At 38.7% G+C, this 23,149-nt stretch overlaps 1 protein-coding gene across 4 annotated transcripts in view; it reads left to right on the top strand.

Moving 5' to 3' along the window:
• Positions 1-23,149, top strand: part of PDE7B (phosphodiesterase 7B) — a 228,937-nt gene that overhangs the window by 172,332 nt on the left and 33,456 nt on the right. For all 4 annotated transcript variants that reach the window (XM_087971167.1, XM_087971152.1, XM_087971144.1 and 1 more), the window contains one exon: positions 8,082-8,165. In XM_087971167.1, coding sequence (XP_087827293.1) covers positions 8,082-8,165 — 84 coding nt within the window. The remainder of the gene's footprint in view (positions 1-8,081; positions 8,166-23,149) is intronic.

Raw genomic sequence — 23,149 nt, 5'->3', positions numbered from 1 at the left:
TTCTAAATTATTATGTCAGAGAACAAGGATAAATTATAATAAGTTCAAAAGAAAATGTTTTAAAGGCCAGGAACTGGGTCATTAGCATTTTGAAGGCAATAATGTTTAATAATGAGAGAAAAAGTTTGGTTTAATAATGAGAGAAAATCGGTTTAATAATGAGAGAAAAAGTTTGGCATGTGAAACATTCTGTTCTCTTTGAAAAAGAAGCAGCTACTTAAACAAATGGCATAAAGAGCAAGCTCTTCTTTTTCCCCTGCATCAGATCTTACCTTAATCACCATCATATCAAATGGTCCTGATGGTTCACTGATATGGGAATAATAATACTAAGATTAGCACAGCTATAGAACGTGCAGTCCTAGATTGAACATGGGTTTGAGGTTTCCCAAATAAAAAGAGGATCCAGTCCTGATGATTGGGGAAGTATGTTGTTGTTAGTTGCAAAGTCGTGTCCGACTCATCGCGGCCCCATGGACAACGTTCCTCCAGGCCTTCCTGTCCTCTACCATCCCCTGGAGTCCATTTAAGCTCACGCCGACTGCTTCAGTGACTCCATCCAGCCACCTCATTCTCAGTCGTCTCCTTTTTCTTTTGCCCTCAATCGTTCCCAGCATTAGGCTCTTCTCCAGTGAGTCGAGGGAGAAGAATAGAAGAATGTTTTTCTAGTGTTTGGAAATAAGGAACCTTGTCGCCATCATAATTCCCAAAGCAGATGGCACTTGGGAGAATAAACAAAATTAAAGATGGTCTAATTTGCTTTTCCAACAAGTAGCAATGGTAATACAGATGGTGTGGAGAATCCAGATGTTACAGCATCTTCTTGATAATGGGATATGTTGTATGTTAATTGGCAAAGGGGGGAGGGGATACAAAATGCAGAGAAGAAAACTCACTGTGCTGTCTTAGTGAATACCATATTCAATACTGAAATTGGCATCTCTCCTTTCTGCTGGAGTTGATTAACTGGTTAATTCTTTAGAAGGCAAAATATTGAAAACCAATGGCACTTATTTCACTTTGAATGATTTCTTAGAGCCAAGCTATTTCATATGTAAACATGTTCTTAAATCAGAATCAAAGTGTTTTACAGCACATATGTGGTGCTGATAGATTTGTGTATGTGTGGTTTTTTTAAAAAAAATATATGGTTTGTTGATTTTATTTTTGTTATTTTATAGAGTTTTTAATTGTTATTAGTTGCCCAGAATCATATACTTGACATGAACGGCTGTATAAATTGAAATAATAAATCAATAATAACTTTCCCATTGAAATACCTTCCAGTCATGTGGAATTCAAATATCCCTGCATCTGTTTCATCCTTTTGCATTTTCTTGCATGCTGTTCAGTGCTATTTTGAGTCTCTTCCTTACTGTTGATTTCTATGTGTGAAAAACTGAATGTAATTTTAAATGTATTTGTATCATATAATTTTTTTCATCTGCTGTTGCCCCTCTAGAAGATACTTATGTAACTGAATTTCAGCTTTTCTTTTTTCATAAGCATATTTTCCTCTTCCAGACAACATTTTTTAATAGTTGGGATGGCTGGAATTTCTTTTCCCATTTTATTTTTTCTTTCATGATCAGGTGACATGAGGCATCTTTAATCATTCCCTCTCCCCTCGTGTCTATTTTAACATGTATACCATGAGTATTTCCTTCACACACATGAACATAAATGAAATAAGTGAAGTTTTGTACCAAAAAAAGTAGCACATAATTCAGAAATGTAGGTTAACATGCCATTAGACTATTGTCATATACACTGATGTCATCATAACATATCAGTGCACTGATGATGTTACCTAGTTTGGTAATGAAACATTTGCAAGAAAAACCACCAAGATCACAGAGCACCAAGGACCTCTCAGTTCAAATATTTGACCTACAAATATTCTCTTCTCTCAAGATTGTATGTTGCCATCATCTTTCATAGAGATAGGTGATTTCTCTTTTCCCACACTAACTGACATTGAAATTGGGGAAATCCTATTAGCCCAAAGGAAAAAGATTAGCAATGATCACAAAAGCCCCTTAAAATGCAGGTGTAATTCTAGCAAGAGTTGTGTTTGGACAAATGAAATTGCTTCCCCTTCCCCTGCCACAGGAAAAGCACCAAGTTTATCTTTAATAAGAGGTTATGCAGAGGTAATCGGGTACAGATTGCCTTAACTGCAGGGGTGGGACTCAAAATTTTTAACAACCGGTTCTGTGGGCATGGCTTAGGTGGTGGGTGTGGCTTGGTGGTCATGTGACTGGGGGGACATGGCTTGGTGGTCATGTTATTGGCTGGGTGTGACCAACTCAATATCACTGATATCGAGGCACCATCTCCTCGCCTGGCCTTTCATGACCGTGGGGATGCTGCAACAGTCATAAGTGTGAAAAATTGTCATAAGTCACTTTTTTCAGTGCCATTGTAACTTTGAATGGTCACTCCATACAAGCAAAGTACCAGCAAAGGAGGGGGGAAAAACTCCAGAGATGTTCCTGAGACAGGAAGTCTAGTTCTGCCAAGAGTGTAATAAGGGTTAATGGAGAGGAAGTTTCTGTAAGCAACACCAGAATGTTTCCTTCCTGCATTCCTTACAGGATTAGGCCAGTAATTTCTTCTAACGACCGGTTCTCCAAACTGCTTAGAATGTTAACAACCGGTTCTAGAGAATAGGTGTGAACTGGTAGAATCCCACCCTTACTTAACTGCACAATCACAGTGCATAGTATGTGCTACAATGTGTGACTCAGAAAATCCTCACTCCCATTAAAAAATGGCATAAATTTCATACAAGTAATAAATTATCCATAGGATAGTTTTTAAAGATTTTCCACCTTTTCTGAAGGCATTTTAATATATTTTTTTAGTAATTTGAGAGACCTAAGGAAGACATAGTTTTCTAAGTGGCATTGTTTGACTTATCTTGCTGAATATGACAATCCATTATTGGAACAGGATTCTCTTCTTGATCAGCTACTTTCATGATACAGACCATCACTTTGGGCTAAGATCCTTTGCAAGTGTTTCTGGAAGCTGCTGTCCTCCTCTTTTTGTGCTATGATTTATCATATGAATTAAAAAAAAAACATCATACATGGCAGGCATGTAACCCAGCTGCTTTGCTATGCAAGTCTCTAATGTCTTTTCTAAAATGCAGGAGTGCATCCAAAACTTTCATATTCTATTTATTTTGGAATGGCAAAATCTAGTATAGCACCTCCTCTTCACGTACAAAACTGTACAGCATAGGTAGATTCATGCTATAAATATTATAATCACATCTTTGTACTGTGGTACTGTTTTGTGAGAACAAAACTACCTTCACACCAGCTGTTGCTCTTCCATGTTTTTTGGTGGTTAAGACTTTACTGCCTAAAAAGGGAAAATTCTCAATTTATGTCCTACAGTCCACTTCAGCCCAACAGGATTGTACATTATGTATATAGAACAGTTAGTCAGAGGGACATTGAATGTAATTCCTTTCATACAGATATAGTGTGTGTGTGGGGGGGAGCCATTTGCTTAGAACTCAACATGATCTTCTCACACATAATTAATCTCTTCCAGGGCCAAAGTTCTGCTAGCTTTCTGATAAGAGATTTTCTTTTCCTGAATTATTTTCTGACAGATCACAGCCTAAAGTAATGCTTTATTTTTCTTTTAACTTTCTTAATTCAGATTTGTAATTAACCTCTTTTATTTTTACTTCTTTCAAGGTTACATCTTCCCTTCTACTTTCGTAGCATAACATTCCTTACTGAACCCAATCTTTATCAGCTCCAGGTTTTTGTCTTGTTGAGAAATAGAAGCAGACATCTGAGTTGGTTGTGCTGACAGCAAAAAATAAAAATAAAAAGGTGGCTCTGAGGGCAATGGTTAAATTAAAGCTGAGCAGGCAAAATGGCACGCTGCTGATAAGCTGTTTTCATTACTATCTCTGAAATTTCAACTGCTGGTGTATGTGGAGTGCCTTCAGAAGGGGAAAAGAACAAGTTCCCTAATGCAATTGAGAAGATCCAAGTCTGGCACCAGAGTTGAAAAAATGGAAGGGAGCAGACAGCAGCTGAAAGAAGATTTTGGGCAGGGAATTTGCTACTGGGTTTGGATCTTTTTCTCAAAATGTCTGTCATGAGTCACATTGTTTTTTCTTTCAGACTCCATATTGATACATGAACATTTTAAAAGGTGGAGGGAGGGCTGGCAATTACGTATTAATTACATAATTAAAAATGCATTACAATAATGTAACATTTTAGAAACATTTAACGAAGTATCCCCAGCTGCAAAGTTGCCATAGAAACCCCATGCATTATCTGTTGCTAAGTGAGCAGTTTCGTTTTATCTCCCTACATGTTCTCTGCAAACCCCCTGTTCCGTGCGAGGTATGTAATCCCGAAAAGCTAAGTTAATATGCATCTTTTATTTTTATTCTGGTAATCATCCCTTGGAACAAAAAAGTTACATAATATACCCGACTACTAATATCTATCAGGATTTTTACCAAGCTTCTTCAAATTCACTCATTTTTAATGTTTTAGGAAGAATTGCCATACTTAAGCATATTTTCACAGCCATAAAGGCTAAAAAATTTGATTCCAGTCCTGCCCATTAGAATCTACTTAATTTCCATTTTAAATAGAAAAGTTAAATGTGTGTGAGCCGGTTCCTTCAAAAGGAATCTTAAAAATGTTTCCTAAGGTTGAATTATATCAAGGAGCTCAAATTCCTAGCAGGTACATCTTTTGCCCTGTCAGTGCCCCCTAGTGGTGTATTAACCATTAAGTGCATGTGCTTAGGGCACCAGACCCAAAAAGGGGCACCACAAAGTTGAGAATATGGCTTCATTTGTATAGTACATACAAAGGACGGGGGCACCAAGATTTGTCAGTGCTTAGGGCACCAGTGAGCCTTAATCCACCACTGGTGCCCCCTTATGCCACAAAGACACCCACAGAATAAGCTAGCTCAGCCCTCTTTCAACAAAAGCAAGTTTCAATAAAGGAGAATATTTGTAGGTCAGGGTTGAAATGAGGAGTCCTTGGTGCTCTCTTACCTTGGTTGTTTTCTTGTAGACATTTCATTACCCAAACTAGGTAACATCATTACCATCACAAGAAGCTTAAAGAGCACCAAGCACCCCTCAAAAGCAAGTCTGCCCTGAAGACAGCATATGGCTCCAGCTCAGTAAGCCTCAGTTTTCTAGAGGAAGATTTTTCTGGAGGAGACAGGAAGAGGTGATGGCATGGTGGTGGAAACAGGAGGTATGTGATGACCCAGGGCGTGGCACAAAGGCAACACAGTCAATAAGCAATAGAATTCCTTTATTATCTCCAACTTTGCCCCCAATGTCCAGGTTACCTTCACCTGGAGAAAAACTCTCCCAGGAATAGCCTTTAACGATAGAAAATTCAGTCCAAAATAGGTTACATACAAACTGTAACTAAAAATCCAAACAAACCAAGCTGACATAATTAACTTGGCAGGGAAAGAAAGAAAGAATTTCAGACTTGAAAGCACGGCAAAACTTACACAATTGGGAAGACGCCAGGAACACAGATAAGCCATGATGATACAAGATAAAGTCACGTTTGCTCCCAACAACTTGGTATACACAGCTTCCTCTTTTATACACTGTGTTCCCAGTTTCAGCTAATGAAGGGAATCAGGGCCCTTTCCTCCCACGTAAGCCCAGCAACTCACGTTGCTCCCTTCTCCATTCCTCCCTGCGTGCCCTAGGATGAAGAGGGGGTGGGCCTGGGTCTTCCTCTGAATTCCCTCTCCCTTGCTCTACCTCTTCCCTGCTCTGCCCAGCCGGCCTTTTCCCTTCCCCAGTTTCTTCCACAGCCAACGGAGCCACACTTCCACTCCGTCAGCTGCTCAGCTTTCCCCTCCGAGTCAGATTCCAACAGGGGCATGACAAGATATGACAATTAGAATGCCTGGAAAGGAAGAACAAGAAGAGATGGCAAAAAGAAAGAAATAATATTACGGGTTTTAAACCTTTCCTAGCTCACTCTCCTGTTCTGGATCTAATAGCATTTCTTCTTTGACAACTGAGTCATAGCCAAGCAGCCCAGAAATTTAAATGTTGCACTTTATATTAAGTTTGTTTGGGGCTGATGTTCCAGACATGGGAATCTGTCAACAGTGTTTTCTGCCTTCCCTGACAGCTTCCTACCGTGTTTCTCATAAAATAAGGCCGGGTCTTATATTTTTTTGAGCCCCGAAAAAACGGCTAGGCCATCTTTTCGGGGGTGACTTAATTCCCCCCCTTGCATCCTCATCTAGAGCGCTCTGCGGGCAGCCTCGCCACCAGCCGCTCCTAACGGGTGATCATGGCGAAGCACAGAGAGCTCATGGCGAAGCACAGAGAGCTCCCTACTCCCACCAAACACCTTTGCTGCAGACCCAAGTCCTTTGTCACCCGCCACTGTTGCTTTCCCTCCTTCCCATTCCGCCACCACGTTTGGAGCTGCCGCTTCCGTGTTTGGAGTGCCGCTGTCATTTGGAGTGCCGCCGCCATTTGGAGCACCGGCATCATGTTTGGAGCTGCCACTTCCACGTTTGGAGCTGCTGCCGTGTTTGGAATGGCGGCGGCACTCCAAATGGCGGTGGTGCTCCAAAAAGCGGCAGTGCTCCAAATGCTGAAGCGGCAGCTCCAAACACGGCGGCAGCTCCAAATGCGGACATGGCAACTCCAAACAGCGGCAGTGCTCCAATCAGCAGTGGGGTTCCAAGCGCGAAGCAGCAGCTCCAAGCGGCGGCAGCTCCAAATGCGGAAGCGGCAGCTCCAAACAGCAGCAGTGCTCCAAACAGCAGTGGTGATCCAAACGTGGAAGCGGCAGCTCCAACGCAGCGGCAGCTCCAAATGCAGAAGCGGCAGCTCCAAACGGCAGCGGTGCTCCAAACAGCAGTGGTGCTCCAAACGTGGAAGTGGCAGCTCCAAATGCAGCGGTGGCATGGGCAGAAGGGAAATCAACAGCAGCGGGCGCTGAAGGTCTTGGGTCTGCCGCAAAGGTGCTTGGCAGGAGTAGGGTGCTCTCCGCGCTCTGCCCTGATCGCCCATTAGGAGCAGCTGGTGGCGAGGAATTGCTGCCTGCGGGGCGCTCCTAACGGCAAGTCCCTCCGCCCTTCCCCCCATTTTGCATGTTTTAAAATAGGCCTAAATTTGGGGGGAGGGGCTTAATTACATTTTATGCCTAGAAAACCTGCTGGGTCTTCCTATTGGGGGAGGTCGTATTGTTGGAGAAACACGGTAATAAACTAGACTAAAGACAAAGAAAGAAAGTGCTGCCTAGTTCATAACATAACGTCTTGTTACAGTTCTTATAATCCCTAGCATATAGTGCAATATATAGCATTTTCTACCAGATAAGAAGAATCATCCAGGCTTAAATCACTGAGACACTTTAGGGGTGGTTTCACTTCTTCTTTCTTTTCTGTCTTGAAGCCACAGAGAGACTAGTCAAGGGGGTAATGTCACTGAAATTAGAGAGACTAGGAATTTGGATCATTGTTTTCAGTGGGATAAGGCTTAAGTAAGTATAACAATCAGTATACTTACTTAACCAAACCAATTTTGTGTAATTGGCAGGGTAAGGCATGATGTCAATGGAAGACTCATATCTCTTGAAACCACCCCAGATTTTAAAAAGAAATGAATCCAGAATTCTCAATCCTGTCTGCCCTGGAAACCCCCTGGGTGCTGAAAAAAGGATTCCTTGTTTGAAGAGAAAAATTTATAATTTATACTTTGAAATATCTTTATTTGCATATGTATTTGTACTTCAGGACTGTACTCTTTTCATCATTCATGGACAGCGCTTATCATTTTTAACCAATTTATGTGTTTGATTGTAATGTATATAGTACTAAAGGAACTGGGGGTTTTTCCATGGCAGTATAAGACTATGTTAGATAAATAAATATATCTGTACGGGTTTTTTTTTTCTTTTAGAAACTTTATTTTCTATGTAGAACATTCTGAATTGATTTCACTCTTAAATAATGTATAAGGGGTTAAATAATTATTGATGGGCGGGACACAGTATCTCTAACATTGGCTCCATTGTATTTTGCAGGAGATGCACGCCTGAGAGGTCAGACAGGGGTTCTTTCTGAGCGACGTGGTTCCTACCCATTCATAGACTTCCGTCTTCTTAACAGTAAGTATAGCACACACTGAAATGCTTCCAGGAAAGAGGCAGTGTGTTTTATTTATTTATTCCTCTGTCCAAATTTATTAAATGGAAAATGCTTGCATGAATGTATCGTGCTATTCTAAAGAAAAGGCAGAGTGAAAATGTAGTCAATGAATAGGGGGAAAACTGATGACATTGTGGTTATGTGCAACTCTACAAACACATAATGGAAGAAGCGTGTCCTAAGAATGGATTTTGAGCGTGTGAGTTTTTTGGAACTCATATAAAATTATCATGAGCAGTTGTTAGATCATATTAATAATAACACTACTTAAAAGGAGAAGAGAAAATTGAACTGAATTAAAAAGAAAAAATATTTGATGATCATAAAAAGAAACACATAGATATGACATACATTTTCAACTATAACTCTCAAAGGTTTTCCAATGCATTGTTTATTACTTACCAGTTTCCCACATCTGCTTTTTGCAATCCATCGTTAAATAAAAATTCAAGAATATGCTATCCTAATAGGGCAAACTGCTGTATTTCTGTTAATTGGCACTTTCAGTTAACTAAGTAGCTACTTTTCAGGTAGCGTGGGTGTGACTTTGTATAAATGTTTCAAAAGATTAAGGCATTCAGTTGTATAACTGTATCTTAGGAAATTGTCACTGTATCTTAGGAAATATCTTAGAAAATGTTAGGTCATTTCCAAACAACCTGATGGACCAAGTGGAAAGGCAATACATATGGCAAAAGACATCATGGAAAGGAACTCTTTGTACAGCTACTTTTAGCTCTAATTTCTATTTTTCATGCATGTTTAAATGATATATGAGAACAAACAAAACAATGCATAACACAATGTAAAATAGGTGGCTGATCAGTGCTTATAAGCAAATTAATTAATTGGGAGATGTTATATATTTAATATTTTAATTATATTGATTTGTATTATATTATGAGCCATGGTAGCACAGTGGTTAGAATGCAGTATTGCAGGCTAATTCTGCCCACTGCCAAGGGTTCGATTCTCAATGAGTCAAGGTTGACTCAGCCTTCCATCCTTCCGAAGTGGGTAAAATGAAGACCCAAATTGTTGGGGGCAATATGCTGACTCTGTATACCCTCTTAGAGAGGACTGTAAAGCACTGTGAAGTGGTATATAAGCCTAAGTGCTATTGCTATTGGTATAATCATTCGGAAAATTTTCGTCTCTTTAAATGTGTTTTGGTCACACCAGGGGTAAAAATTCTACTGAAATTAACAACCCAATTTTAATATTTTATGTCTATGTAAATAAATCACTGATAACAACTCTCAGTGTGTGAAAAGCTTTACCATTCTTTTACCCTCTCTCAGAGTGTGATATGAATGCATTACGTGTTAGCTGTGGGATGCACATTTCAGACTTCAAACATCTCTGTATTAAACATTTACTTCATTCACTTTTCTGTTATTGGAAGCTAGTCTGATTCAAAAAGGGTTTTCCTGGCAAAGCAGTGATAATTTAATTCTCTGATTGACTAAGTTGCTTATTGATACAGATAATCAGAGTTGGAAGGGACCTTGTAGGTCATCTAGTCCAACCCCCCGCCCAAGCGGGAGACCCTACACCATTTCCGACAAATGGCAGTCCAATCTCTCCTTGAAAGTCTCAAGTGATGGCGCTCCCACAACTTCCAAGGGCAAGCTGTTCCATTGGTTGATGGTTCTCACTGTCAGAAAGTTTCTCCTTATTTCCAGGTTAAATCTCTCCTTGTTCAGTTTCCATCCATTATTCCTTGTCTGGCCTACAGGCACTTTAAAAAATAGCTTGACCCCTTCCTCTCCGTGGCAGCCCCTCAAATATTGGAAGACCGCTATCATGTCTCCCCTGGTCCTTCTCTTTACTAGACTAGCCATGCCCAGTTCCTGCAACCGTTCATTGTATGTTTTAGCCTCCAGTACCCTAATTATCCTGGTTGCTCTTCTCTGTACTTTTTCTAGAGCCTCAACATCTTTTTTACAATGTGGTAAACAAAACTGGATCAAGTACTCTAGTAAGACTATAAAGTCTTACTAAGACTTTATAGAGTGGTATTAGTACTTCCCTTGATCTTGACTGTATCCCTCTATTAATACAACTAAGGATTGCATTAGCTTTTTTGGCGGCGGCTGCGCACTGCTGGCTCATATTTAGCTGGTTGTCCACTAAGACTCCAAGATCCCTCTCACAGTTACTGCGATTGAGCCTGGTTTCACCCAGTCTATATGTGTACTTTTGGTTTTTCTTGCCTAAGTGTAGGACTTTACTTTTCTCTATATTGAATTTCATTTTATTAGATATGGCCCAGTGTTCTGGTGTCATTATGTTCTGTTGCTTTTGTTTGTGTTATGTTGAATTCTAGTATGACATGGTCACTCTCACCCAAGGTTCCTGCAGTTTCAACTCCCTCTATCACTTCTTCTCTGTTTGTAAGAATTAAGTCAAGTATGGCTGTCCCTCTAGTTTTACCCTCTACCTTTTAGACAACAAAGTTGTCAGCTAGGTTGGTTAGGAACTTATTTGATTTCTCACTTGGTGCAGAATTAGTTTTCCAATTGATATCAGGATAATTGAAGTCTCCCATTACTATTGTTGTATGTTTCCTGCATATGTTTGTTAGTTGGCTGGCAAAAAGGACATCTATTTTTTCTGCTTGATTGGGTGGCCTATAATATACGCCTATGGCCATGGCATTCTTTTTTTCTTTTATATTGACCCATATGCATTCTAGGAGGTTTTCATCTTTTGTTTCATGAATTTCTGTAGCAATATAGTGGTCCTTTACATACAGTGCAACTCCACCTCCTCTTTTATGGGGTCTGGTTTTTTTGAATAGTTTGTATCCTTCTACCAGTATGTTCCAATCATGGGTTTAATCCCACCAAGTTTCTGTTATTCCAACTATATCATATTTACCTTCATGTATTCATAGTTAGAGTTCACCCTGTTTGTTCCCCAGACTTTGTGCATTTGTATATAGGCACTTGAGATCTTTATGTCTGACACTGTGTTTACTGTCTACATAACCTGTGTTGTGCCTGCCTGTCCCTACTTTCTTGCCACCTGTTTGATTAGTGCACTCACTATTAAATGCTTGGTTTTGGTTGGCATCAAGGTTGATAATCTTACCTGCACAAACATCTATTTTGCATGCACTGGTATCCTTATTAGTTTTAGGTTGCTGGGGACAGAGATGTTCTGAATCCATTAATTCTCTGTCCCCACTGTTCAGTTTAAATGTTTATCCAGGAAATCTGTGAATTTAATGCCAAGTAACTCAGTCCCTTTCTTTGATGGATGCAAACTATCTCTTTTGTACAGTTTTTCTTTGGACCAGCTGCAGACATCATGACTAATAAAACCAAAGCCTTCCCTTTTACATCACTCCTTTAGCCACACATTAAACTCTGCTACATGCTGCCCTTTCCTTTTTTGTTCCCTGTATACTGGTAGAACCTCTGAAAAGATATGCCTACAGCCCATATTACTAAGTTCATACCCCAAGCTCTGGAAGTCTTTCTGAACAGAAAGTACATCCTTCTGGGACAGATCATTTGTACCAATATGTATAATAGCATCAACATCACAGTCCTTGCTGGCATTCTGGACTATCTTAAGAATACGCTTCTTGTCTCTGCTGGCAGTAGCACCTGGTAGACACCTGACCTCTTTCAAAACCTCAGTATTCTTTCCTAAATTTACATCCCTTACAAGTGAGTCCCCAACCAGAAGGTGGCTTCTTTTTTTGGATGCCTTGATCTTCTTGTGTGACTGGTGCGTAATACCTGATTCACACTTTCTCATTTCCAAAGTAAGTTCTTCTTCTAGGACCATGATCCCCGGCTTACTTAAGTTAACATTATCACAACTACCTTGACTTGTCACTTTAGTGTCCCTATTAAGGTCAGCAAGGGCATTGTATCTGTTATGCTGGGACACAGCAGAACTTTTGTGTTTATGGTCCACAGCTCTCACCCTGCCAGATCCCACGGTTGTCCATACTGCCCTTTTCCTGTAGGATCTTTGTGGTAGTGGGGGCTGGTAGCACAGCAGCTCAATAGATGGCTGGATTGGGCAGAGAGAGCACTTTCAGAAAGCAGTTCCTTTCGGTAACTTGTATGTGGTAATTAAAATTAACTTTTATTATCATGTCATACTGCCTGTCAGTGACTGATAGAACACATTTCTTGATTGCCTTAATTAAGAACAAGAGGAAATTTCATGCTGCACTGATGAAAAGGGATCAGTGATTCACACCATAGTTTGTAGAAAATGGAATATGCTTTTCATGTATTGTTCCTAATTGAAAACTGGTTATTAAGGATCAAAAGCCAAAGCCAACAGAAAGCGAAGATTTAGGAACAATGTCAAGAAAACAATGGGTCGATATGACTAATTTATCAAGAATTTTCACTCAAGGTATTAATGATTAAGTTCAAATTATTTTTACTTTGGGATGTTTACACAAAGATCCAGGCCAGAAACATATTAAGAAGAGAGATCAGAGCAGCAAAAAGAAGCTACTCTGAAAAGTTAAAGAATCAATTCTCAACAAATGAACCAGCAAACATCACTGGCTTCAGCAAACCTCCTTCTCAGGCAGAAGGAAATCAACAACTTGCAGATGACCTGAATGTGTTTTACTGCAGGTTTGAAAAGAAACTACAGCCACCTATCTCCACAACCCACATCTCAAACACACCAACAACAGCCAAGCCTCCTACAACTGACCCCAACCCATTGGGTTTACAACCTCTGATGATCACAGAAAAAGAAGTGCAAGATCTATTACACAGACAAAAGCCAGGAAAAGCACCAGGGCCAGACAAGATAACTCCTTCTTGCTTAAAAGTCTATGCTGACCAATTGGCCCCCATCTTCACCCGAATCTTCAATAGATCACTAGAGATGTGCTATCTTCCTTCCTGCTTCAAACGTTCTACCATCATCCCAGTGCCAAAGAAGCCCTCCATCAAGGAACTGAATGACTACAGACCAGTTGCTCTAACATCTGTAGTTATGAAAATCTTTGAAAGGCTAGTGCTGTCCCACCTGAAAACCATCACGGATCCGCTGTTAGATCCCATGCAGTTTGCATACCAAGCAAATAGATCGACAGATGATGCTGTTCACATGGCTCTGCATTACATCCTACAAGACCCTGAATCTCCAAATACCTACGCAAGGGTCCTCTTTGTAGACTTCAGTTCAGCATTCAATACTATCATTCCAGACACTCTTCTAAGTAAATTAAACCAACTAGCGGTACCTGAACACACTTGTAAGTGGATTATAAGTTTCCTAAAAGACCGGAAGCAGCAAGTGAAGCTAGGCGGAATCACATCCGATACCTGTACAATCAGCACAGGGCCCCCCCAAGGCTGTGTGCTATCTCCACTTCTCTTATCTCTATATACCAATGACTGCATCTCAAATGATCCATCTGTTAAAATACTGAAGTTTGCTGATGACACAACAATGATTGGTCTCATTCGAGACAACGATGAATCTGCATACAGACAGGAGGTTAATACAACTTGCCTCGCGGTGTAACCGGAACAGTCTGGAACTGAACACACTCAAAACCATAGAAATGGTGGTAGACTTTAGAAGAAACCCTCCCATACTACCACCTCTTACAAAACTAGACAACACAGTATCAACAGTAGAGACCTTCAAATTTCTAGGTTCTACTATATCACATGATCTAAAATGGACACCTAACATCAAAAATGTCATCAAAAAAGCACAACAAAGAATGTTCTTTCTGCGCCAACTCAGAAAGCTCAAACTGCCCAAGGAGCTGCTGATACAGCTCTACAGAGGAATTATTGAGTCTATCATCTGCACCTCTATAACTGTCTGGTTTGGTTCTGCAACCCAACAGGACACACACAGACTTCAGAGGATAATTAGGACTGCAGAAAAAACAATTACTACCCACCTGCCTTCAATTGAGGACATGTATACTGCACGAGTCAAAAAGAGGGCTGTGAAAATATTTACAGACCCCTCACATCCCGGACATAAACTGTTTCAACTCCTTCCCTCACAACGACGCTATAGAGCACTGCACACCAGAACAACTAGACACAAGAACAGTTTTTCCCCGAATGCCATCACTCTGCTAGACAAATAATTCCCTCAACACTGTTCAACTATTACAAAGTCTGCACTACTATTACTTCTAATCTTCTCATCACTCCTTATCACCCATCCCCTCCCACTTGTGATTGTAGGACTGTAACTTTGTCCCATGTATCCTTACAATTTATATTGACTGTTTCCTAGTATGATTTGATTGTTGATTGTACCCTATGACTATCATTAAGTGTTGTACGTTATGATTCTTGATTCTTAATGAATGTATCTTTTCTTTATGTATACTGAGAGTATTTACACCAAGACAAATTCCTTGTGTGTCCAATCATACTTGGTCAATAAAGTATTCTATTCTATTCTATTCTATTCTATTCTATTCTATTCTATTCTATTCTATTCTATTCTTTTTTGAGAAGTCCATAATAGTGGGAAAGAGATAAGGAACATTAAAAGACAATCTATAGAAATGGCAATAATGGTCCATTATTGAGGAGCTAAAAGACCAAGCTAAGGTTAAATTACATGGAGAAGATCTGTTTGCGTGATTGATAAGAATAAACACAGTCTTGATGATTCATAATCAGTTAATATATCCCACCTTCAATATAACTTTTTTTAAAGACCCTTACTATTATTTTACGTGGGTTAAACATTCCTGCTAAAATTCTAATTTCTAAAACTAAAAATTCCAATTTCATAGAATTGCTTATCACAGGATTTAGTTTCTAGTTCTTTGACCTTCCTTGTTGCCTTTCTCTGAATTATTTCAGTCTCTTTGAATTCTTTTCAAAATATAACAGCAACAATTGGAAGGTGGGAGATGATGAGTGGGAGGTGGGAGATGATGAGTCTGATCAATGGAAAAATCTAGTTGAACAAATATATTTAAACGTAGTGCTTCTGTTGATGCAACTTAAATTTGAATTTATCTTTTTGCAACCACATAATAATGCAGACCCATATTCACTTTGTAATCCATTATTTTTACAAGTATTATTATAAAGACAGATATCTCCTATCCTAATTTGTGCAGTTGGTTCCTGTTTCCTAAATGGCAAAAAATGCATATTTTTATTTCTCTGTCCTAGTGTGTTTGATACAAATTTTGTGTCACCTGTGAATTTAATATATGCTCTTTATATCTCATTATCCAAGTCTTTATTTTTTATTTTATTTTATTTGGTTTGTCAATTGCTTACAAGATAATAGGTATAAGTAAAAACATAGTTATGAATACATGGATACATATAAGAAAAATAAAAGAAACAATAGGTAGCCACGTTGGTGCGTTTATGCACGCCCCCTACAGACCTCTTAGGAAAGGCATGAGGTCAATAGTAGAAAGTCTAAGGTTAAAGTTTTTGGGGTTTGGGGAAGAAATCACAGAGTCAGGTAGAATATTCCAGACATTGACCACTCTGTTGCTGAAGTCATATTTCCTGCAATCAAGTTTGGTGCAATTAACCTTGAGTTTGTATCTATTGTGTGCTCTTGTATTGTTATGGTTGAAGCTGAAGTATTCATTCATTCATTAGGTAGGACATTGCAATGTATGATTTTATATACTATACTTAGATTGGACCGAAGGCAGCATAGTTCTAGGTTTTCTAGGTCTAGAATTTCACGTCTGGTGGCATAAGGTATTCTGCAACGAGTAGAGGAGTGGAGAACTCTTCTTGTGAAATATTTCTGGACTTTCTCAACTGTGTTAATATCAGATACGTAATGTGGGTTCCAGACTGATGAGCTGTATTCTAGTATTGGTCTAGCAAATGTTTTGTATGCTCTAGTCAGTAGTGTAATATTACCAGAGAAAAAGCTACATAGGATTAGGTTAACAACTCTTAATGCCTTTTTGGCTATGTAGTTACAGTGGGCTCTAGCACTTAGATAATTAGAGATGAGTACTTCAAGGTCCTTGACAGAGTTTGGATCATCAACAAGGTTTTACTATTCAGCCTGTATTTTATTTTCTGGTTTGTTTTTTTTGCCAATATGTAAGACAGAGCATTTATTTGTTGAGATTTGAAGTTGCAATTTGTTTGACCATTCTGATACATAATTGAGGTCTTTTTGAAGGGTAGCAGTATTGTCTGTGGTGTTGAAAAGTTTTACATCATCAACAAAGAGAACGCAGTTGCTCTTAATATGATCACAGAGGTCATTTATGTAGTGTATGAAGAGAGTTGGTCCTAGAACACTGCCTTTGGGGACATCACTATTGACAGGTTGATAGGACGCTCCCAATTTTGACCATTTGTTGTCCGTTTGACAGGAATGCTTTTATCTAGTTATGCAGTTGTCCAGAGATACCGTAAGATTTTAGTTTTAGGAGTAGTTTGTCGTGTACCACTGAATCAAAGGCTTTACAGAAGTCTATGTAGATTGCATCTATTGCTTTGCCCTGATCGAGTTGTGTAGTCCATATATTTTTGCAGTGTAAGAGTTGCAGATTGCAGAGTAGTTTTTTTCTGAAACCAAATTGTTTATTAGAGAGGAGGTTGTTTGTCTCTAAGTGGAGGATAATGGATTGGTTAATAATTGATTCCATGACTTTACAGGTGACATAGCATAAAAAGATTGGTCTGTAATTTTCAACTAGGCTGGGGTCTCCCTTTTTGAAGATGGCAATGACTGTGGCTTGTGACTATAGTTTTTGGCAAGGAGCTGGTCCTGAAAGATTTTTCGAAGATTATGCTTAGAGGTTCAGCTATGGCAGTGGATAGCTTTTAAAAGAAGTAGGCACATATTCCGTCCGGTCCAATAGATAGAGATGGTTTTAGATTACGTAGTGCTTTTTCAACATTGTCTACTATAAAATCGATATGTATTAGATCATTGTAGTTTTCTGTGGTTCAACTAGGAAATACTGGGCATGATCCATTGCTGTTTGCAAATACTGAGCCAAGGAATGTGTTAAAGAGGTTGGCTTTAATAGGGTCGTCATTGCAGTCTTTACCATTAGGTCCTTTCAGGGGTGGGATGGACCTTGAGTCTTTTAGTTTGTTGTTTACAAAATTGTAGAAAGCATGGGTGGAATTGATGTGTAGAAGGTTTTCCTCTTGTTTAATGTGATAATTGGTGCATTCAGTCTTTATCTGGTGGCATAAATTTTTGTATCAGCTTTTGAAGTTGGCAACATGACCAGATTTGTTTTTCCGCCAAAGTGATCTCTTTTTGGATTGAAGCTTCCTTATTGTTATGGGTAATATGTTTTTTCTGGTTTTTGGAGTTGTTATTGGTACATATAGTTTGATGACTCTTTTGACTTCAAGTAAAAATACGTTGTAATGGTCTTCAACAGTATTGCATCCAGTGAATAGAAATTGCCAATCAAGGGATGAGAGATCGTTGTCTATAAGATCATAGTTGCCTTTTTTGAAGTTATAACTGGGGATCACATAGTTGTGTTGATTTTTGTGTGGACGTATGTTGAGACAAAAGTCAATCATGCTGTGATCACTGTTGGAAAAGGGTTCTTTAATTTGTATTCCGTAAATTGAATTCAAACTATTGCAGAAGATGAGATCAAGGCAGTTGTTAAGTCTAGTATTGTTGGTTACTAGTTGTTCCAGTCCCAGGTTTGTTACAGCATTGTAGAAGGTTGTATGTATGGGTTTGGTTTTACATTCGTTTCGGGTCCAGTTAATGTGAGGTAGATTGAAGTCACCAAGAAAGATAAAAGTGTGGGCAGGATGTTGCCCATGTTAGTAGTGAATTTAGCTTGTTTGCATGTTCGATGTCATAATCAGGTGCTCTGTAACATAGTAAGAATCGAAATGTGATATTTAAGGACAGTTCACAGACAATGGTCTCAGGAAGAGCAAGCTCTTGGGTAACTTGAATGTTTTTTAGATGTAAGGACTTTTTATAGAAGATAGCAACACCACCTCCTCTATGGATTTCACGATCTGATCGGTAAACATGATAGTCTCTTACTGTGGTAATGGAGTCAGGGAGAGATGCATTGAGCCATGTTTCATAGACAAATATGATGTCGAATTTAGCCATATTTAGTAAGAGGAGAAATTCAGGTATTTTATTCACAAGGCTTCTTGCATTGAGTAGCTTGCATTTAAGGACAGTTGTAGTTGGAATTGAAGTAGTTAGGGGTGTGCGTGCCTAGTTTTGAGTGATGGTGGGTTGGATGAGGTAGGGTTGGATGTGGAGTTGTGGGTTGTGTGACTTACTTTTGATACAATCAGCATGGTAGTCAATGTAGAGATCCTTCTCTCCATTGTCTGGACATCTTTTGAGTTCCTTGCGGAGTACACAGGAGCGGATTCTTTGCAGTATGGATAAGTTTGGTCTTGAGCAAAGTTTTTTGTGGTTGGGATTGGTTTTTGAAATGGCGTTTATTGTATGAATGAATATGCATTTGCTGGACTCATTTTTGCAAACAACTCTACAAAATTTTGGGGCCACGGAGCCATCATTGTATTTGGACTCAGAGCCATCTCTGGTTACTTCAATGATATCTTCAGGAGAGATGTTCGTTGTATTTGAGTTGCTTATGATATTACGAACTTTGGTGATGTCATCTGATTAATTGGTGTCTTCAAGACCAAATAAGATGGCATTTGGATGTTTCTGATCACGTTCAATGGTGTCTCTGATGAGTAAGGAGATATCATTTGTGGAATTATTTGATGGGATAGTAATTATTTATGCTTGTGGTTTGGTGGTTATTTTTGGTTGTAGTTGTGATTGTAGTTGAGGAAGTAGTTGCGGTAGTGGTTGTTGGGTTGAGATTTGATTTTGAGCTGATAGGTAGTCGCTTATCAGTGCTGTATTTTTTTTTCAAGAGAAATTAGGCTTTCTTGTATAATTGTTTCAAAACATGTTGCTAAGCATTTTTCTATTGAGTGCATGAGTGATTCTATGCTATCAACTCTGTCAGGCAGGTACTTGGTTTGTTTAGCTTAGGAAAACATGATGGACATAGACAAGGGAAAGTATCTGATGCTTTTAGGAGATCAGCTAGGTCTTTGTTTAAGTTTAAGCAGGCAAGGTGGGCTTGATTGTCACATAGGTAACATTTGATGTTATTTTCGCTTTCGTTGATGGTTTTAAGACATCTGAAGCATGTACAGGAGTCTGGAAGGTCATTGGTAGAGATATTATTTTGTTGTTGTTGTTTGATAGTGGAGGATTTGGAGTTTCTGGAGTTTCTGGCTGGCATGATCAATGACAATAGTACACTAAACAATTACAATAGCTAATTAATGTGATAGGTAGACAGTTACTTAATGAATGTTGGTAATTAATAAATGTTAATTGATAAGTTAGAGAACAAATCAAAAGTAAGTTTACTTATTACTAAAAATCAATCAATCAACTTATTACTAAGAATCAATCAATCAATCAATCAATAGACTAGATAATGATACAGTATTAAATCTCTATCAGTTCAATGAATCAGTAAATTAGTGGTCATTAGTGGTACAATAATTAGTGGTACAATTAATTATTATACTATTATATGATTAATCAATGATTATAGACAAAGCATTATCTATAAATATTTGGTCTTGAGGTACTGAAATAGTGGAGGTAGTATAGTATTGGAGATTTGTGGTATAAAGTTCCTTTGTTTTTCCTTAAAGCCACGTTAGTCTTTAGAACATAACCTTAAGGTCCCATGTTGCAGCTTCCCAATATTATGAATCCTAATTTGCCTAAGTTAATGCATCCTTATGAAATTGCTGGGAGATGTCGCCTATTAATGTGGGGTGAAGTGTCATGAATACATTGATGACCCATTGCCGGCTGAACTGGAGACACTGTTGAACTGGTGTTTGGTGGCTGTTAAGGACTGGATAGTCATGGGAGATATACTGTAGATGGACATTATCCCTATGAAGCTGGAATTTCTGTTTCACTACATACATGTAAGTAATTTGGTAACATTAGTCCCAAGATGGGATTGTTCGCCCCCTAAATGTGGTCCATAATTTGGGAGATTCATGGATGCTTCTTCATCAGTGGATGGAAACCATGGCTGGGGTGGGAGCGGGTTTGCCCAGCATTGGTTGCAGTGTCCTAGTGACAGTGCTAGCCTTTATCATCCATTGGTTGGATAACTGTAATTCCGCATGTGGTTTCTTTTCAAGATAACCTGGAAGCTACAACTGGTACAGAATGCAGTGCCCAGACTGTCATTGGCACAATCTCACTACAGCAGAGAAACATTGATTTTAAGACCACTGAGTTGACTGTCAGTAGGTTTCCAGGCCAATTCAGAGTGTTGATAAAGCCATATACAGTTTGATATAAAATTTGCATGGGTTAGAGATATAGGAAAAAGAGAGGTCGGGAGGGAGAGAGAAAGATTTTGCTAGACTTTTGGATTCAACAATGTATTGACAAGATGAAATAGAATGAAATGTGTGTGTGTGTGTGTGTGTGTGTGTAGAATTCTGTTTGAAGAAACACTCCTCTGTTTTCAAAATTCCCACCACCATTTTAAACTGTTAAATTCATTACCAAAAGTCAGTTTGAATGTACATTTTATGTCATTACCCCATGCCAATCTGTTGAAGTATTTTGAACAAACCATACCCACCTGTTGCAGTACTTTTTTTTTTCACTTAAAGTATGTTCTTGGATCAGGAGTATAGCTTTTCTTATCCAGAAACCCTGTTATATTTATTTCATATTATTTCCACAAGCATTTAATTAGTCACTTGATTATTTTCCACAGTTTTCTAAAACTGAAATATATATACTTTAAACCATGAGATTGGTTATTTAATTTGTTACCTGACCTTCTGTTCCAAGGAAAAGGGTGTTGTGATGATAACACTGAGGATATTTTCCAACTGCAATAAGAAAGAGAGAAAACAAAGTTAAAGAGCCATTAAGATGATAAATGAAAAAGCTGGATATATTCTATTATTACAGGTTCATTTGCCATAAGGAGGAACAGGAACAGGGAAAGAAGGGTATTTCCTTTCTTGACTTCACAATCAGCCATAAAGTATTAACCCTTTTAAAAATGACTTCAAAAGTATCTAGGTAAAAGAGCTTACCTTATAAAATTCTTTATATATTTAATTATTGTGTATATAATTCAATGCATATAATATAGTTTCTTAAGGATATAATTGGCCTTCAAATGGGGGGTAAGGGGGTGGGAGCTCCAAATGTTTGCCATCTTGTTGTTGTTAGTTGTGAAGTCATGTCTGACCCATTGCAACCCTATCGACAACGTTCCTCCAGGCCTTCCTGTCCCCTACCATCTTCTGGAGTCCATTTAAGCTCACACCTACTGCTTCAGTGACTCCATCCAGCCATTTCATTCTCTGTCATCGCCTTCTTCTATTACCTTCAACCTTTACCAGAATTAGGCTCTTCCCATTAGGTGGCCAAAGTATTTGAGTTTCAACTTCAGGATCTGGCCTTCTAAAGAGCAGTCAGGGTTGATCTCCTCTAGGACTGACCGGTGTGATCGCCTTGCAGTCCAAGGGACTTGCAAGAGTCTTCTCTAGCATTTGCCATCTTAGCACCCCCATTATCAATAAAGGAGAATATTTGTAGCTCAGGATTTAAATGAAGGGTCCTTGGTGCTCTCTGAGCTTGGTTTGTTTTTTCCCCCAGATATTTCATTACCAAACTAGATAACATCATCAGTGCTAGTAAGGAGTGTTGCTTGCTGTTTGTTTATATTTTTGTGTCTTGCCTGTCTGTCTATGTGGGTAGGTGGGGGCAGTCTTAGGGATTCTTTGGTTGGCCAACAAAGAGCCATTAATGAACAGCCCAAACAAAGAATCCCTCAGACCACCCCCATCCACACAGACATACAAGACATTAGAATACAAACTGACAGCAAACAGTACTTCTTACTAGTACTGATGATGTCACCTACTTAGGGTAATGAAACATCTGCAAGAAAAAAAAGCAAACTCAGAGGGCACCAAGAACCCCTCAACCCCCAATATCTCTTATCATTGGCTGGGCTGGCTAGGATGCCATGCAATTGGAGTTCACCAATTTATGGAGTGCAGTAATGAAATTTGGAGGAGGAGGAAAAGTGTTAATCGACTTGATTCTAGTAATTTTTATATCAGGTCAAATAATGAAATAAGACGATGGCGCTTGTATTAGAAAAAATGCATCTTTTGAGAGATTATTCTTCATCAAAATAATGTAAAGAATTATTTTTGCTAAAATAGGTGAACAATAAACTAAGTATTTGTTTACTTAAGTTATGTACTCAAGTTGAAATGTACTTAGATATTTTTACCCCATAGAAAATACTTGGAATTCGTGCCTCTTTTTCCTCCCCTTCTCTGTCACTATGGGTGTTTAAAAACATATGTGCATGCAACGTGCTTTTATAAATTGGAAGCCTGAAGGCCAAGGTGGTTGGGTTTTTTACTACATATAAGGTATTCTGCCAGCAGCTGAGCGCAGGACAAAAATGTTTTTAAATAAGTAAATATTTATTTTAAATAAGCAAAAATTAACTTCAGCCAGTGGAGCACTGGAGAAATCCAAGGATTTAGCCTTAAAATTCCATTTACATTAACCAGGTAAGTTTTATTTTGGAAAGGCTAAACTGTTTAGTTTTAAGGGAAGATTTGTTTTTCTTTATTTAATTTAAGATATTATTAAATCAGATTTCAAAACAAATATATCCCAGGGCACCTTATAAAACATTTTAAAGACTTAGTTCTGAAAAAAAAAGTGGACAATGTTTTGTATGTGGCCAGCGTAATCATGTCAGTAACTCTGGATTTGAATATTGAGTAATCAAGTCAGATTGATTATGCACTTTAGTATTCTCTATGAAATAAAACAATCTTTTGTTATTTGCTCCCAAGTGACAATTTGTATGTGATATGGGAAATGCTATACTTTAATGTGAATACAT

The sequence above is a fragment of the Notechis scutatus genome, chromosome 1 (assembly GCF_049901735.1).
Source record: "Notechis scutatus isolate UNSWTSFEM ecotype Mainland chromosome 1, rNotScu1.2, whole genome shotgun sequence".
NCBI classification, from domain to species: Eukaryota; Metazoa; Chordata; class Lepidosauria; order Squamata; family Elapidae; genus Notechis; species Notechis scutatus.
This window is presented reverse-complemented; position numbering and strand designations above follow the sequence as displayed.